This window comes from Staurois parvus, unplaced genomic scaffold (assembly GCF_062004578.1).
Source record: "Staurois parvus isolate SC_StPar_1 unplaced genomic scaffold, SC_StPar_1.0 ptg003988l, whole genome shotgun sequence".
Classification (NCBI taxonomy): domain Eukaryota; kingdom Metazoa; phylum Chordata; class Amphibia; order Anura; family Ranidae; genus Staurois; species Staurois parvus.
In genome coordinates, this window is record NW_028321783.1 from 10,001 (window position 1) to 29,588 (window position 19,588).

The 19,588-nt window shown below is 45.8% G+C and overlaps 1 protein-coding gene across 1 annotated transcript in view; it reads right to left on the reverse strand.

Moving 5' to 3' along the window:
• The window catches only part of LOC149427130 (riboflavin-binding protein-like), a gene marked incomplete at its 3' end in the record, with an annotated part of 20,034 nt that extends 7,733 nt beyond the window's left edge, over positions 1-12,301 (reverse strand). The window contains exons 1-2 of the mRNA XM_089668231.1: positions 12,131-12,301; positions 9,938-10,037 (exon numbers count right to left, since the gene is read on the reverse strand). Coding sequence (XP_089524357.1) covers positions 9,938-10,037; positions 12,131-12,269 — 239 coding nt within the window. The remainder of the gene's footprint in view (positions 1-9,937; positions 10,038-12,130) is intronic.
• Between the last annotated feature and the right edge of the window lie 7,287 nt (positions 12,302-19,588).

Below are 19,588 nucleotides of genomic sequence, written 5' to 3' on the forward strand. Positions count from 1 at the left end.
TTAGTTTGTGTTGTAATTGTACCGTCTGCCCTCGTGTTGTAAAGCGCTGCGTATATATATATATATAATATTATTTTATTTTTTTATTTGAACAGCAAAAACACGCCACAAAATGTACGAAAATGTGCATTTCCATTCACTCCTATGGAATGAAAACTGCTAAAAAATGGGCAAATCTGCCCGATTTGAGCGACAAAAGAAAAACAAAAAATTTTTGGCTTCAGGCGACTTGGAGTGGAGATGTGAAACATCTCCACTGAGAATATTTGTTTTTTTGTTTTGTTTTTCTCCCCAAATGTTTTGGAGCTTGGAGGTGTGAATGGGGTCTTAGTGTCCCCAGGAAATGGGCGATCCCACCTGCGCGCTTGTACCGGTCGTGGATGTGTCATGTCTGCGTACTGACGGTCACATCTTGCGCCGTACATTTCTTGCTCTCTTTGGGGATGTGAAATGTTAGGTGTTGGAGGAATATGGAGCCGTGATTTGTTATCGGTGTGGAAAGACAAACAAATCGATAATCTGGGATCAGACAGGGGCAAGGTTAGAGGAGGACAAAGCTTCAATCGGAGCTTGCAGCACAGTCCAGAGTCCGGCCCCGGGGTCCCCGGCACCACATGGCAAACAAAATCCAGAGGAGAGAGCAAAGGTCAAAAACAGTTCACCAAATACAACCAAACCCAAGATAACAGATGGGGGGGGGGGGGACAACACACCACCATGGACAACGCTGTCTTAATGCATGGGCACCCCTGAGCACTTCCCAGGGGCCCCAGGTGCATGGGGGCCCCATGATAATTTTGGATTACATGATACTTGCCAACTGTCCTGGATTTGTTGGGACAGTCACGCTTTTTGCTAAGCTGGTAAGCTGGTCCGAGATGGTCCGGGAAGTGTCCCAGAACCTGTATTGTGCCCTCCTGATCCCAGTACTGTGCCCTCCTGACTCCCCTGTACTGTGCCCTCCTGATCCCAGTACTGTGCCCTCCTGACTCCCCCTGTACCATGCCCACCTGATCCCAGCATTGTGCCCTCCTGATCCCTGTACTGTGCCCTCCTGATCCCTGTACTGTGCCCTCCTGATCCCAGTATTGTGCCCCCCTGACTCCCCCTGTACCGTGCCCACCTGATCCCAGCACTGTGCCCTCCTGACTCCTCTGTACTGTGCCCTCCTGATCCCAGTACTGTGCCCTCCTGACTCCCCTGTACTGTGCCCTCCTGATCCCAGTACTGTGCCCTCCTGATCCCAGTACTGTGCCCTCCTGACTCCCCCTGTACTGTGCCCACCTGATCCCAGCATTGTGCCCTCCTGACTCCCCCTCTACTGTGCCCTCCTGATCCCAGTACTGTACTGTCCTGACTCCCCTGTACTGTACCCTCCTGATCCCAGTACTGTGCCCTCCTGACTCCTCTGTACTGTGCCCTCCTGATCCCAGTACTGTGCCCTCCTGACTCCCCTGTACTGTGCCCTCCTGATCCCAGCATTGTGCCCTTCTGATCCCAGTACTGTGCCCTCCTGACTCCCCCTGTACTGTGCCCACCTGATCCCGGTACTGTGCCTGCCTGATTCCCCCTGTACTGTGCCCTCCTGACTCCCCCTGTACTGTGCCCTCCTGACTCCCTCTGTACTGTGCCCTCCTGATCCCAGTATTGTGCCCGCCTGACTCCCCCTGTACTGTGCCCTCCTGATCCTAGTATTGTGCGCTCCTGACTCCCCCTGTACTGTGCCCTCCTGACTCCCTCTGTACTGTGCCCTCCTGATCCCAGTATTGTGCCCGCCTGACTCCCCCTGTACTGTGCCCTCCTGATCCTAGTATTGTGTGCTCCTGACTCCCCCTGTACTGTGCCCTCCTGACTCCCCCTGTACTGTACCCACCTGATCCCAGTACTGTACCCTCCTGACTCCCCCTGTACTGTGCCCACCTGATCCCAGTACTATGCCTTTTCTGACTCCCCCTGTACTGTGCCCACCTGATCCCAACATTGTGCCCTCCTGATCCCAGTACTGTGCCCTCCTGACTTCCCCTGTACTGTGCCCTCCTGATCCCAGTACTGTGCCCTCCTGACTCCCCCTGTACTGTGCCCTCCTGACTCCCCCTGTACTCTGCCCTTCTGACTCCCCCTGTACTGTGCCCTCCTGACTCCCCCCGTACTGTGCCCTCCTGACTCCCCCTGTACTGTGCCCTCCTGATTCCCCCTGTACTGTGCCCTCCTGACTCCCCTGTACTGTGCCCTCCTGACTCCCCCTGTACTGTGCCCTCCTGACTCCCCTGTACTGTGCCCTCCTGACTCCCCCTGTACTGTGCCCTCCTGACTCCCCCCCCCTGTACTGTGCCCTCCTGACTCCCCCTGTACTGTGCCCTCCTGACTCCCCCCCCCTGTACTGTGCCCTCCTGACTCCCCCTGTACTGTGCCCTCCTGACTCCCCCCCCCTGTACTGTGCCCTCCTGACTCCCCCTGTACTGTGCCCTCCTGACTCCCCCTGTACTGTGCCCTCCTGACTCCCCCTGTACTGTGCCCTTTTTGTTGATTAGTCTTTGATTCATGGCATGTATTCTTTGTTGTTGTTTCAAATCAATTTTATTGGAAGTAATAACAGATATATGTTTCATTCAATCAACTATTTATACATTCATTCTTGAGAGTAGGAGTGTAAATTGGGGCAAGAGGCTGGTAGGGGCCCCAGTGCATTACTTTGCCCAGGGCCCTTGATGCTATTATTACAGCCCTGACCATGGGTCCCCAGAGCAGGTAAAGAACGTGGGAAGGATGAGCGTGAGTTTATAATGAGTGTATAATAAGACCAATATAGAAATATTAACTTTAATAAAAAATCAGTCAGTAGAAGCCAACATGTTTCAGAGCCTCAGAACCCCCTTCATCAGGGCTAAGAAAACAAAATCTCAATGGATGGATCTCACAGATCCATCTGGTTTTTCAATTGTCTCGTTTCCTCGAGCCTGATGAAGGGGGTTGTGATTCCCCGAAACATGCTGGATTTACCTTCTGACAGACGTGCAGAACGAAAAAAATTGTTTTGTTTTGTTGTTTGTTTCGGATTGTTTTGTTAAGTTACTAATTTCATATTGTTGAATTTGTAACAAATTAGTTTTGTTTCGTTTCTTTGTTTTTGACTGGATTTGAATTATTCAAATGGATTTGAAATATTTGAATCAAATCAAACTCGAATTGAAAATATCGAATCGATCCAAATTCATTGTGAAGAATAGCTGGCTCTATTCTATTCGAAATTCAGAAGATGGTTATATTCTATTTTATTTGGTTCTATTTAGTCTATTCTTTTATTTTCTATTCTATTCTTTTCTGTTCTATCCCTTTATTTTCTATTCTATTCTGTTTTACTGTATTCTTTTCTATTCTGTTCTGTTTTTTTCTATTGTTTTGAAACTTTGAATTTCGGAAGATGGCTATATTCTATTTTATTCCATTCTATTTAGTCTACTCTTTTATTTTCTATACTTTTCTATTCCATTTTATTCTTTTATTTTCTATTCTATTCTGTTTTACTGTATTCTTTTCTATTCTGTTCTGTTTTTTTCTATAGTTTTGAAACTTTGAATTTCGGAAGATGGCTATATTCTATTTTATTCCATTCTATTTAGTCTACTCTTTTATTTTCTATACTTTTCTATTCCATTTTATTCTTTTATTTTCTATTCTATTCTGTTTTACTGCATTCTTTTCTATTCTGTTTTATTCTATTGTTTTCAAACTTTGAATTTCAGAAGATGGCTATATTCTATTTTATTCTTTTCTATTCATTCAGTTCTATTCTTTTCTTTTCTACGATATTCCTTTATATTCTATTATTTTCTATTCTATTCATATATATTCCTTTATTTTCCATTCTATTTTATTCCCTGAAAACCTTTCTCTTTAACCTCTTCCATACCGGGCACTTATACCCTCTTCCTGTTGAGGCCAATTTTCAGGTTTCAGCGCTCTCACACTTTGAATAACAATTGCGCGGTCATACAACATTGTACCCAAACTAAAATTTTATCATTTTCTTCACACAGCATGACCTTTCTTTTGGTGGTATTTAGTCACCGCTGGGGTTTTTATTTTTTGCTAAATTAACAAAAAAAAAGACAGAAAATGTTGAAAAAAAAAAAACACGGTTTTCTTTGTTTCTGTTATAAAAGTTTGCAAATAAATAATTGTTCTTCATAAATTTAGGCCGAGATGTATTCTGCTACATGTCTTTGGTGAAAATAACCCAAATTAGCATTTATTATTTAGCCTGTAGGAAAGTTATAGAGTTCACAAACTATGGAATAGGTCTGAATATTGATCAATCCTGAAGTACTGACAGCCAATCTAATTTCTTGAGGTCCAAGAATGACAGAACAGTACAGATATCCCCCAAATGTCAGAACAGTACAGATATCCCCCAAATGTCAGGAAAGTACAGATATCCCCCAAATGTCAGGACAGTACAGATATCCCCCAAATGTCAGGACGGTACAGATATCCCCCAAATGTCAGGACAGTACAGATATCCCCCCATATGTCAGGACAGTACAGATATCCCCCAAATGTCAGGACAGTACAGATATCTCCCAAATGTCAGGACAGTACAGATATCCCCCAAATGTCAGGACAGTACAGATATCCCCCCATATGTCAGGACAGTACAGATATCCCCCAAATGTCAGGACAGTACAGATATCCCCCCAAATGTCAGGACAGTACAGATATCCCCCAAATGTCAGGACAGTACAGATATCCCCCAAATGTCAGGACAGTACAGATATCCCCTAAATGACCCCTTTTTGCAAAGTAGACAGTCCAAAGTACTTCATAAGAGGCATAGCGAGTTTTTTGAAGTTGTATTTTTTTGTCATAAAAAAATTATTTTCACTATTTTTTTTACATACTGTCACCAGTGCAGTACAGCGTCATCATATAACTGGCATGGTAGTGATCAGGGACACTGACTGGTGACAGTATGAAAAAAAAAAGATATAATTAAAAAAAAAAAAAAATAATAATAATTTTTTTAATATTTTGAATTTTTTATTACTTTTTTCTTTTTGTTAAATTTTTTTTCTCATATTTCACTATGACCAAAGTAGTACAATGTTACCATAGTAACATTATACTACTTTGGGGAAGTGATCAGTATTTTATTTATTTATTTATTTTTTTACACAATTTGCTTATAGCAAAGAATTACTTTACCTGAATGACATCGATTCATTCAGGGTTTTTTTTTTTTTGTGCTTAGCTGTGATTTGGCCATGGCTAATCACATGACACAGCTGGGCTGTGATTGGCCCAGTTTGTGCATGTGATCGCTGTGACCATTCACAGCTAGACACACTAGTATACAATGGATGGCATGAATGAAGCCATCCATTGTATACTACTGTCATGTGACCTGCTGTGATTGGTCACAGCAGGTCACATGGTACCAGCAACGGGGCCGGTACTCAGATCTGTCATCAGCCGTGTCCAAGGTACAGGCACGCAAACTGCGCATGCCCGAAAGGATGCCATATGGCGTCCACCCGGAAAGGTGAGGGTTTTTGCCGGCCGCCATTCGGCCATAGGTCTGGAGGGAAATGGTTAAAGAAGCCTATCCTGCTTCTAACTAGTAAATTGCCTTTTACTTCCCCCATCAGCTCATCCCTCACAGCCATTGACTTTTGTATCACTCAACCCTTCCTCCTAGATTGTAAGCTCCCAGGATCAGGGCCCTCTGTTTCCTCTTGTACCAAATTGTATTGTAACTGTAATGTCTGCCTTCATTTTGTAAAGCGCTGAGAAAACTGTTGGCGCTGTATAAATCCTGTATAATAATAATCTATTCTTTTTTTCTTTTGTATTCTTTACTATTCTATTCTTTTATATTCTACTACTTTATTTTCTGTTCTATTCTATTCTTTTATATTTTATCCTATTCTGTTTTATACTTTTCAAAATTCGAATTTTTGAAGATCGCTATATTCTAACAATAATACACACAGTCTTTGAAGGAAATCTGCAAAAATCAGCAACATGTTTATATTTCAAAATTGTTTTCAAATTCGAATCGAATTTCGGACAAAATTTTGTGTCGTTATTTCAGATTCGTTTACATTCATTCCTATAGTAATTCAGAAACATCCAAATCATTGAAAAACAAAAATTTCATCCGAATTTCAATTAGAAGCTAAACGAACCGCACTTGTCTACCTTCTGATCTTTTATCAATATTGATAAATCTACGCTGGACTTATTATAAACTCCTATGACACTCCCATCCTTCCCATCTTCTTCGGGTCGTACTAAAGGCAGAGGACCACCAATACAGCCAGATGAGCGGCATTTTCTGCAGGGATCGGCCTTCATATTCTTCGATGTGGCGGTGCTCTGTATAAACTGGAATAATGATCAGCCGCGTCTGTCAGACTTTTAGTTCATTACTCCTCCTCTGCCTCCAAATCTGCATATGTCCCCCATACAAGCAGAGGCTAATCAAAGTGTGCTAGACAGGAGCCTTGGGGCCCCAGGGACAACTTTTATGTTCCTGCTGATGAAGGGTGTGCTGTAAGCATTGGGTGTCTGATCAGTCCAGCACAGACAATGCAGATTTGGTGGTGGGGGTCTATTGCAATCCTTATGAATGTCAATTGAAAAAATGGGGGGCCAAAGCGACTACCCTACCTAGGGCCCCATTCTGCACCCGGCTGTTTGTTCACAATGACATAGGTCGGGCCTTGAAATTTCCACTCGCCTGCTCGCCAATGGCAAGCGGAAATTATGGTGGGGGGGAATGTGTCCCCCAGGGCCATCTTGCTGAGCAGGCTCGGAGCTCAGGCCGGATCTGTCATTGGCACTGGGAGCCGTCAGATTGTTCAATAGCTGAGCGCAGTGAAAGCAAAGGAAGGAGTGTGTGCTGTGCTCTCTGCCTCCCCCTAGAGTGCAGTATCCGGCTCTGTGAGTGAACAACGAAGTACTGCAACTTTTTATAGGGCTGTGTGTGTGTCTACCTAATTTCAGCTCACTCTGATCACGTGATCCTCTATGTCAGCCATTGGTGGCTTCAGGGGAGAGGAGAGAGCACTTAACAGCGTGCGTGCGTGTACATGTGTGTGTGTCTGTGTATGCATGTACATGTGTCTGTGTGTATGTACATGTGTGTATCTGTACATGTGTCTGCATGTATGTACATGTATGTGTGTGTGTGTACATGTGTGTGTGTATATGTACATGTGTGTGTGTTTGTGTGTATGTGTGTACATGTGTCTGTGCGTGTGTATTTCTGTGTATGTACATGTATCTGTGTGTGTGTGTCTGTACGTGCCTGTGTCTGTATACATGTGTCTGTATGTGTGTGTGTACATGTTTCTGTGTGTGTGTATGTACATGTCTCTGTGTGTGTGTACATGTGTCTGTGCGTGTGTATTTCTGTGTATGTACATGTATCTGTGTGTGTGTGTGTGTCTGTACGTGCCTGTGTCTGTATACATGTGTCTGTATGTGTGTATGTACATGTTTCTGTGTGTGTGTATGTACATGTCTGTGTGTGTGTACAGGTGTCTCTGTTTGTGTGTTTGTTGGTGGCGAGTAACTCTTAAGGCCCGGCTAGTAGCTCAGGACTTGAAATTTTAAGCCCTGACATAGGTAAAATCTTTTCTTGGAACTGAGATATTTAGAGTGGCAGCTGCTCGGGGGCCTCTGCACACAGGCCGAGGTGTTGTATTAATCAGTAGAGAGGCTGGTGGAGTCAGCCACTGGCTCCGGGGACCCGGACATCCAGCGTTGTCATTGTTCATCCGGCCCTGCTGCTCTGCACAATATTTATGGCTTCCAGAGCCAGGCCAGGGGGATGCTGGGAGACCGCAGGGCCCAGCGGAAGGATTGAGTCTGCCCGCCTGGATACACTTCATTAATATCTGATGGGAAAGATTATCCCGCCAACAGAAACACCATTAACCCAACCACTGCCAGATACTACAGTGCACTGGGACTGAGGGATCCCCAAGAGCTAGCAATCAGATCCATCTGTCTGTGAGCCAGCCATACACACTGCAATCCAACCCCAGCTCTGTGTCTGTAACAGATTTTCCATACGCATGAAGGACCACATCTGCATGACGCGGCCATTCCAAGCAACAGTAAACTCGCAATGTCTACACACAAGAGATGCATTTCCATCGGGACATCACATTGGAGGATGGAGGCCCATACATGAGCAGATTGGTTGTCTTCTTTGGCGATCACTAGAAATACAGAACATTTATCATTCCAGTGAAGATACCTGAGATTCTCGGTTCCGGTTTTGCGGCACTTTACCCCAGTTTTTGCAGTGGGTCAGATCTGTGCACCTGGCTGTCACCTCACGATGGAGGCTTTTGGTGTCCGGTCTGGGCCAGGACACACAGATGGGGCGCCTCTATGCCTACTGCAATCTTTCCCAATGTAAAGCCTGATACACACGGCAAGACGATTGGGCTGAACGAAAAAGAACAATTGAGGAGCTCGCCAGAAGGTTTCTGTACTAATGATACAATTTTACCACTCGCAGCCATTGCCTGCATGTGCTGATCAGATGCCAATTGGCTGCCGGATTTCAAGCATGCTCATTTGGCAGAAGCCGATCATGAGATCGAATTCTGTCAGACAGGCAGCTGTACGCATGGTTCAAATATCGGCTGGTTTCTACCGTCACGACAAATTCAGCCTGTGTGTACGGGGCTTTAGTAAGGCTCCTTTCACACGGGCGATATGATCAGGTCCTGATTGGTCTATGTATTCTATGTATTCCTATGGACTGGTGGGTGTAAACAGACTTGTGTTCCTTTACACCTGCCTACCTCTAATCTGATCCGATAACAAACAACAGAAGGGGGTTCGTTCCTCCCTGTCTAGGATCGGGTCGGACAGAATTTGGGGGTGGAAATGGACAGTTGGTTCATTTACACCTGGCTGCCCATAGAGCAGAATGGGCTGTGTCTGTGTCCTCTCTGCATAAACTGAGCGGACCTGTTATCTGCCTGCTCTGTTCTGACCAGCAGGGGGTCAGCGGAGAGATCCTCCCACTGATCATAGCCAAGTCCACCCTCTGTGAAATCGGCCTTAATCCCCCCCTCTGTGTGCTCCAGTTTTAGTAAGTCTTTCCAATCTATCCCAAATCTGTTCTATATAAGTGATACAATGTATTCCGAATCTGTTCCATATAAATGATACAATGTATCCCGTATCTGTTCCATATAAATGATACAATGTATCCCGTATCTGTTCCATATAAATGATACAATGTATCCCAAATCTGTTCTATATAAATGATACAATGTATCCCGTATCTGTTCTATATAAATGATACAATGTATCCCGTATCTGTTCTATATAAATGATACAATGTATCCCGTATCTGTTCTATATAAATGATACAATGTATCCCGTATCTGTTCCATATAAATGATACAATGTATCCCGTATCTGTTCCATATAAATGATACAATGTATCCCGTATCTGTTCCATATAAATGATACAATGTATCCCGAATCTGTTCCATATAAATTATACAATGTATCCCGAATCTGTTCTATATAAATAATACAATGTATCCCGAATCTGTTCTATATAAATGATACAATGTATCCCGCATCTGTTCTATATAAATGATACAATGTATCCCGAATCTGTTCTATATAAATAATACAATGTATCCCGAATCTGTTCTATATAAATGATACAATGTATCCCATATCTGTTCTATATAAATGATACAATGTATCCCATATCTGTTCTATATAAATGATACAATGTATCCCGTATCTGTTCTATATAAATGTTACAATTTAACCGTATCGGTTCCATATCAATGATACAATGTATCCAGTAATTGTTTCATATAAATTATACAATGTATCCCGTATCTGTTCCATATAAATGATACAACATATCCCGAATCTGTTCTATACTCACGGTTTACTGAGGTTCCCACATCTGTTCCAGTAGAAATTATCCACTTGGATCAGCGGAGACGACGATATCTTCTCGGTGAAGTTGGCATGACAGCAGGAGGCTGCGGGAAGAGAGAGGAGATGGTCACCATACACAGTACAGGAGCCGATGACGGCAGATATGAGGACAATATTTCACATGAAGCTCGATTGCTATAAATCGGTGAGCTGATGACTGGTCGTGGGACAGTTTGGTAGAAATTCCCGGGACTGTTTATAGGTTAGAGACATTTAGTGTTCAACAAGGAAACATGAACAGTCTTCATAAGGTGTAACTAAAGTCAGAACGTTTTTTTTTTGTAGTTCTGAATGGAGTAGATTCCCGTCCGATAGACACAACAGGAAATGGGAGGACTTGTCTCCAAAGTGAGAGGAAATCCCCTCTTTAGACCGTTGTCACCGGATCTGCAGCACTAGAAGGGCCATTGGAGGATGTCCCCTCTATCCCCATTGACCACCAAAAATGTTGGCTTCCCCATCACTCTTTGTGTGGTCATCAGGTGAAATAGAGAGGGTGAATCTACCCAATGCGGACACAGACAGCAACAACCTAACTCCTCACCACTCCATCAAAATAATAAAGTGACAGTAGTCACTTAGGACTCCCCACCTCTCTGTGTGAGAGGGTCTACCCACCCAAAAGTGACGTTTCATCTACAAGTAGATTTATAGGATTGAATCACTTGCTGGATTCTTATTCCCTCTTACATGTAACAAGATCTCCAGCCTCTGTTCCCATCTATCATTGAGTGGTCTCTCTCCTTCCGCTGCATTCTCTGCAACATAATCAAAACTTCAACCATGTGAAAGCAGATACAGAAACCTATCACCAGAACGCCCCAGAAGGAACTGTCTGGGGAATCTCCAGCGAATATTAAAATATGAGTTTTGGGTGGACTGGCCCTTTAAGGAGAACCTTGCACCAGTAACAAATAAATAAATAAATACCAGGCTCTGTTGCGTCATTGTGCGCCCCTCCATTTGGAACAGCTCCTCGCAGTGTTTTCTGTTGTGCCTCAGCCGTGCACACATCATACAAAGGTGCCGCCCAATCAGGGGCGGACTGACAACTCATGGGGCCCCTGGGCAATAGGAGATCATGGGGCCCCTGTGTCCTTGCCCAAACTAAAAAAAGCCTATGAAAAAGGTACCAGGGGCATCTCATGGGGCCCCCTACTGACCCCAGGCCCTCGGGCAGTGCCAGAGTTTCCAAATGGTCAGTCCGCACCCGGGGCCCAATGAACAGCTCTTCAGGGGAGGGACTGTGGCAGAGCTCCATGATCTATACTTTGCTTTATAATGGAACTCGGGGAAAACAGCCAAAATTCCTAACTGTGAACTCTTTTCCCTGCCCAAATATTCCAAACGCTGTCCATTCATAGAATGCCACACTGCATGGACAGGAGGGTGACACCACAATTAAGAGCCCACAGCACTGCAGCTTCCTGTGTCTCCTCTCCGCCTCCTTATGCGCCAGTAGTGTTAGGAATGGACTGGCCAGCAATGGTGGGACTCACCTGCCTTTTGATCTGCAGTACCAGGGCTGGCCAGCGGGTGCTCCCAGCAATCAGAGACTCAACCTTTCAGCCAGCTAACACCTGGAACTGATGATGCTGGGGTATTTAAGGGATGGCCAGACTTGCAGACTCTGCCTTGGTGTTGTGTTTCTCTTGGGCCCTGTATCCTGTTCCTGCTCTCTGTTCCTGTCTGATTCTCTGCTACCTGTCCTGATCCCTGGCTTGTGACCCTGACCATCCCTCTGCTTGACCCTCTGTACTACGCTGCTTGCTACCTGCTGAACCTGGCCTGTGACCCCGACCATTCTCTGCTTGCTCCCCCTGTACCTACCTGCCCAATTGATATTGACCCGGCCTGCCTGACGACGCTTGCTTGTATATACTGTTATCTGTGGGTGGTTGGTTTGGTTTGTTTGCACTGTATTATGTTTTAGTATTGCACTGCGTTTATGTTTGTATTGTTAGTGTTAATAAATTATATTGTTTATCACATATCTGAAGTCTGCGTTTCCCTGCGTCAGTCACACACCTCTGGTCACACCTGGGAGCCCTGACAAGTAGCATCCGCCCCCTGGTGGGGTCATTTCTCAGATAAGACACCCCCTTCTGATCATTATCCCTTCCTCAATTCTACTTACAGTTGGAGTAGAGGTGACACTCCTGCATGCCAGTCTCGGGGCCCGGGGCTGCCTTGTGATGGCCCCCCCGCAGGCAGTTGTGCTTGCAGTATACAGCAGACAGGAGGGCCAGAGACAGCGCGACCACCAGAGACCTCATCTTCTTCTTTTGCCTGCTGGGGGGACAAAAAAGTAGGGAGGTTCTCTTTATTACTCCTCTTCATTACATTGTATTACTGCTCCCTGCTGATTGGCGCTCAGGTAATGTCTGCGCAGGGGGAGGAGACAAATGCTGAACTGCAGAAACACTGGACTGAAATACAGACACCATTGGGCTTGGTTTACTAAAGACACACAAGGAAGATCACTGTGGTACGCATGCTTCACAATCCCAGATCTGACAATTCATACATTGATATGCAGGGAGTCCCCCTCTCCCAGCATGCCAATCATCGAAATATGGCGGCTCTTCTGATTTCTCTTCCATTAAGGTGCAGTATGGAGTGTATGATGTGCAAAAAGAGCTGCGTATGTACAAGGTGTTATCATTGTGATCATTGCACTGATACCCCCACCATGGATGACGGCACTATGACACCCCCACCATGGATGGCGGCACTATGACACCCCCACCATGGATGGCGGCACTATGACACACCCACAATGGTACCACTATAATACTCCCACCATGGCAGCACTGTGACAGCCCCACCATGGCGGCACTGTGATATCCCACCATGGAGGCACTGTGATACCCCCACCATGACAGTACTGTGGTACCCCCACCATGGCGGCACTGTGATACCCCCACCATGACGGCAATGTGATACCCCCACCATGACAGCACTGTAATGCCCCCACTATGGCAGCACTGTGATACCCCCACCATGGCAGGACTGTGATATCCCCACCATGACAGCACTGTGATATCCCCACCATGGCAGCACTATGATACCCCCACCATGGCATCCCTGTGGACTGTAATACCCCCACCATGGCAGCACTGTGATACCCCCACCATGGCAGGACTGTAATACTTCCACCATGGCAGGACTGTAATACTTCCACCATGGCAGGACTGTAATACCCCCACCATGGCAGGACTGTAATACCCCCACCATGGTAGGACTGTGATACCCCCACCATAGCAGGACTGTGATACCCCCACCATGGCAGGACTGTGATACCCCCACCATGGCAGGTTTGTGATATCCCCAGCATGGTGGCACTGTGCTTTTTAACTTTTACTGTTTTTTTTACAGTTGCCAATAATGACCAGTGAGCAATCCAAGTGTTTTTTTCTACATTAGATGTTCATGCAAGATCCCTAACATCGCTAAACTGGATCCAAAAACATCAAAGAAAATCAAAATTTTTTCAGGTTAATCACCACTTACCCAACGTCTGTTCAGACGCCGCAGTGTGTACTCCATAGCAAACCACTCTTGTTACTAAATTCATCAAAAGAACACTATATTGCCCTAAGTATTGGGCCACCTCTCTTTCCACACACATGACCTTTAATGGCCTCCCAGTCTTAGTCCGTAGGGTTCAATATTGAGTTGGCCCCGCCCTTTCCACACACATGACCTTTAATGGCCCCCCAGTCTTAGTCCATAGGGTTCAATATTGAGTTGGCCCCGCCCTTTGCAGCTATAACAGCTTCAACTCTTCTGGGAAGGCCGTCCACAAGGTTTAGGAGGGTGTCTATGGGAAGGTTGGACCATTCTTCCAGAAGCACATTTGTCAGGTCAGGCACTGATGTCGGGGGAGGAGGTCTGGCTCGCAGTCTCTGCTCTAATTCATCCCAAAGGTGTTCTGTGGGGTTGAGGTCAGGACTCTGTGCAGGACAGTCAAGTTCCTCCACCCCAAACTGGCTCCTCCATGTCTTTACGGGCCTTGCTTTGTGCACTGGTGGGCAGTCATGTTGGAACAGGAAGGGGCCATCCCCAAACTCTTCCCACAAAGTTGGAAGCATGAAATTGTCCAAAATGTCACCTTAAGATTTCCCTTCACTGGAACTAGGGGGCCAATTCCACCCCTGAAAAACAACCCCACACCATAATCCCCCCTCCACCAAACTTTACACTTGGCACAATGCAGTCAGGTAAGTACCGTTCTCCTGGCAGCTGCCAAACTGACACATCCATTGGATTGACAGACAGAGAAGCGTGATTGGTCACTCCAGAGGACATGTCTCCACTGCTCTAGAGTCCAGTGGCGGTGTGCTTTACACCACGGCATCCGACGCTTTGCATTGCACTTGGTGATGGAAGGCTTGGATGCAGCTGCTCGGCCATGGAAACCCATTCCATGAAGCTCTCTACACACTGTTGTTGGGCTCATCTGAAGGCCACACCAAGTTTGGAGGTCTTTAGCTATTGACTCTGCAGACAGTTGGTGACTTCTGCGCACTGTGCGCTTCAGCATGCGCTGACCCCGCCCTGTCATGTGACGTGGCCTACCACTTGGTGGCTGAGTGGCTGTTGTTCCCAGTTGCTTCCACTTTGTTATAATCCCACTAACAGTTGAGCGTGGAATATTTAGTAGCCAGGAAATGTCACGGATGGACTTATTGCCCAGGTGGCCACCTATCACGGGACCACGCTTGGAGTCACTGAGCTCCTGAGAGCGACCCATTCTTTCACCAATGTTTGTAGAAGCAGTCTGCATGCCTAGGGGCTGGATTGTATACACCTGTGTCCATGGAGGGGATTGGAACACCTGAATCACATGATTGGGAGGGGATTGGAACACCTGAATCACATGATATGGAGGGGATTGGAGCACCTGAATCACATGATTTGGAGGGCGGTCCAATACTTTTGGCAATACAGTGTATGTTGTGGTGTGTGCACACAAATGTGTATTTAGTGGGGGCACATAATAAACACTGGGGTGGGCTTGGTCTGGGAATCCACGATTGCTGCCTCGCCGTACACACACGGGGTTTAGTAAATCAGCACCGATGTGTCAACAATTGCAAAAGAGAATGATTGAACTCTACACAGATAATCTACGTATCAGATACTAAACTCTATACAGATAATACATCAGGTTTACACTGTATCAGATAGGGATACATATCAGATTGCTGAAATATATACAGATATAAAAACCAGACTAAGAACTGAAAAATGCATAAAAATACAAACCAAAAACACAATGAAAAATGCCAACATTGATAAATCCTAAACAGAGAGAAATGGGCCCCCAAACACTCATTCACCTGTTTCTGAGTGATTTGTACCTGGGTGCTGCTGTGTGGCAACACAGACAGTTCTTATTTCAGATAAAAGGAAGAACGGGATTGGCTGCTGGGGAAAGCGTTTTTCTTCCCAGTGAATGAGCCCGTTCTATGCCTTGCTATACAGTTCTCTATGTTTGGAGTCTCTCACCTGTGCCGCTCATGTGCTGATTGTCAGCTCTCCGGTTCCTCTCAGTATTTATATCTCTCAGTGAGCACAGTGTGTTTACTCACCTTATCTCCTCACCTTGTCCAAGGCTGTCTGAGTGGTCTCACCTGTCTCCAGTCCGGGACTTGCACCCTGGACCGCAGACCTCCAGTCTGATTGGAACTTGTCCAGATTTTCATGGTGTTTGGTCTCTACATGGCCTCTGTCTTCTGTAGGTCTACAAATATCCATTATTTGGGCGTTTTCTGCATTAAATATACATATTATATCCTGCTAATAATGATAAATATATTAGTCCATGTGAATAAAATATGCAAGATAAAATAATCCAAAAGTGACAGTCTGTGCAGGTCTAAGTGAAGCTAGCATCAAACAAGATCTAGTGTCGGTGCTCCAAAACAGCATGGTAGGAATACGCACTCACCAGAAGCGTAATGTTAATACGCATTGAATAAATCAGTAGAGGTCCCCTTTAGGAGTCGGATATGATCCTGGCCAAGGATAATCCTCCCTCTGGGAACAGGTGGTGGTAATGGATCCAGTCAGCCAGAGGCCCCCTTAAAGGGATGGGTAGATATAGAAGCCTGTATATCAGGAACTCCCTTCTCTGGATACTGGAGTGGGCTGGATCAGGAGGGCTCGAAAAATGAATCGCTCCACATAGGAAGCCATAAACAATGCCCAGAGTGTAGAATGTATAATCAATAAGGATTTATTAAATAATCTTTGTTAAAAAGCCATAAAACGGGTGTCATCACAAAGAATAAGAACATCAAATAGCAGCATGGACTGACCATCCAGGTACTGGTATCCATCTCTGAAGAAGTGCGTGCGCACAAAACGCGTTAGGAGGAGCCAGTGCGCTGTGACGTCACGCCACTGGAGCCACGTGGAGGCCCATCGACCATCTTGCTTCCTGGACGGTCAGTCCATGCTGCTATTTTGGAGGAGTGTCCCTCTTTTGGGATGACTGTCCTTCTTTTGGATGATTGTCCCTATTTTGGAGGAGTATCCCAAATTGGGTGGACTGTCCCTATTTTGGAGGACTGTACCTCTTTTGGGGGAGTGTCTCTATTTTGTAGGAGTGCTCCTCTTTTGGGGGGACTGTCCCTTTTTTGGAGGAGTGTCCCTTTTTTTGGAGGACTGTCCTTCTTTTTGGAGGATTGTTCCTATTTTGGAGGAGTATCCCATTTTGGGGGGACTGTCCCTATTTTGGAGGACTGTACTTCTTTTGGGGGAGTGTCCTTCTTTTGGCTTTACTGTCCCTCTTTTGGAAGACTGTTCCTATTTTGTTGGAGTGTCCCTCTTTAGTAAGACTGTCCCTTATTGGAGGCGTGTCCCTCTTTTGGGATGACTGTCCCTCTTTTGGAGGACTGTCCTTATTTTGGAGGAGAGTCCCTATTTTGTTGGAGTGTCACTCTTTTGGAGGGCTGTCTCTATTTGAGGAGTTTCCCTCTTTTGGGGGGACTGTCCCTCTTTTGAAAGGATTGTCCCTATTTTGGAAGTGTACCCCATTTTTGGAGGACTGTACCTATTTTGGAGGAGTGTCCCTATTTTGTAAGAGTGTCCCTGTTTTAGAGGGCTGTCCCTATTTTGGAAGAGTGTCCCTATTTTAGAGGGCTGTCCCTATTTTGGAGGAGTGTCCCTATTTTAGAGGGCTGTCCCTATTTTGGAGAAGCGTGCTTCTACTGGAGGACTGGCCCCCACCGTACCCTCAGCTCTCCTAGAGGTTGTAAAGCCCAAAGGTTTGTTACCCTAATGCTGCAGGATCCCCCGCTCCCCCTAAGTACTTACCTGAGCCTGATCCCGATCCAGTGCTGTACATGGGTGCAATGGCTCTTCATGCTCTCTCCCTCCTCATAGGCCAGATCGATATCAGAGGGGGCCATTGGCTCCTGTTGCTGTCAATCAAAGCCTATGGACGCAGGCAGCGAGGCTCGGGAGCGAGCCAGCACGAGTGCCCCCAGAGGAAGCTGCTTTTTTGTGGATGCACTCGCTAAGGAGGAGGAGCCAGGAGTGCAGGGGAGGGGGGAAGAGGTGGACCCAAGAGCAGCACTGTCAGCATGCATGTTCTTATGGACCTTCCCAGGTCCAAAATTATTATCGAGCAGAATTAAAGTGGATCTTTACCCTCTGAAAGTCCCCCCTCCAATCCAACCCTTCCAGCGGTCCCCACCCTCGCGGCATGATTTTTTTTTCCTTTCTTCAATGTAAACATGCAGCCCTGCCCCCCCCCAAACATGTCACGTGCCTCGTAAATGACGTAAACAAAGCGCACTGTGCATTCTGGGATCATTGGCAGGCGTGCTGGCTGAACCTGGAAAAGCCAGCGAGCCTCTTAATGACATCACAAGCAAAAATGGCAGCGCAGGACCAAGTGGCGGAAGAAGGCAAGAGGATCTCAGCGGGACAACACCGGGTATGTGAAAGGCACAATGCAGAACACCCGGTAAGCGAGGGTTAAAGATCCGCTTTAATGCCCTTCTTCTTTGTCTAGGGGACTGGAGAACGGAGATATACTTACCTGATCCTCCAATCTTCCCAGCACATGACCAGTCCCTGTGGCTTCTGCCACCCCCCCACCCCTGCGATGTAGCGGTCTTGTGCAGTAGACTGTTCTTGACGTCATCAGGCCCATGGACCTGCCCTGTACGTGAGGACGTCAGGAACAGTTCACTGCTGGATCATGGGGGGAGCGTTGTTTGCAAATGGAGTGGAGGATCAGGTGAGTATACAGCTTTCTACTCTCCCCTGGACAAAGCGAGCAGTTGACTTGTGCAGTGTGGGCGATCTGCTGGGGATAACGTGGTTGTAAAGGCTCAAGGTTTTTCACCTTCGTGCATTCTATGCACGAAGGTAAAAAATCATCTGTATGTAGCATCCCCCTAATACTCATCTAAGCCCCTTCTCGATCCAGTGATGTGCACTAGGGTCTTGGCTATCCCGGGACTCTATCTCCTCATTGGCTGAGACAGCAGCGGCCATTGGCTCCCCCTGCTGTCAATCACAGCCAGTAAGCCAATGAGAATAGAGAGGGGCTCCATGTGTGAATGGACACATGGAGCAGTGGTTGGGGAGTGTGCATGCTTTAGTGCCTCCATAGAAAGCTGGTTGTTGTAGCAGCACCGAACAGGAGGGAGGGGCCAGGAGCATGGGCGGGGGACCCAAGAAGAGGATCCAGGCTGCTCTGTGCAAAACCACTACACACAGCAGGTATGTATTGTTTATATATATATATATATATATATATATATATATATTTTTTTTTTTTTTTTTTAATTAATTTAAGCCTTTAGAATCACTTTAAGTTTGGCCCTCTAGTTTCTCATGTGGCCCCTGGAGAAAATGTATTACCCACCCCTGAAGAGAATGTAAGATCACTGTTGACATACAGGCTGCAGCCATAGAAAGTACACATCAGAAAATGTAATCATTCTATGAAGAAATATGTCCACATAATGAGTCTCCATATACCCCATATGGAAGAAAAATATATGAAATCTATTTTAAAAATATTCTTCCCAAATATATTGCCATATATTTGAAATGCTACAACTTTGGCCATATTAAAAAAAAAATAATAATGAAAAAAAAATTATATTATATATATATATATATATATATACACACACACATACATAAACACATACAGTTGCAAGAAAAAGTATGTGAACCCCTTGGGATTACGTGGAGTTTTGCATGAATTCGGCATAAAATGTGCTCTGAACGTCATCTAAGTCACAACAATAGAAGAACACAGTCTGCTGAACATAATACTACACAAACATTAGATGTTGCCATGGTTTAATTGCACATAACATGTAAACATTCACAGTGCAGGGAGGAAAAAGTATGTGAGGCCCTCGCTTAATGACTTCTCCCAGAGCTAATTGAAGCCAGGAGTGAGCCAAGCTTGACTCCAATCAGTGTGATGATATTGGATGTGTTGCTGACAGCTGTCCTGCCCTTAAAAAACACACACCTGTTTTGGGTTTACTGGTTTCAAGAAGCACTGTCTGATGTGAACCATGCCTCGCAGAAAAGAGCTCTCAGAAGACCTACG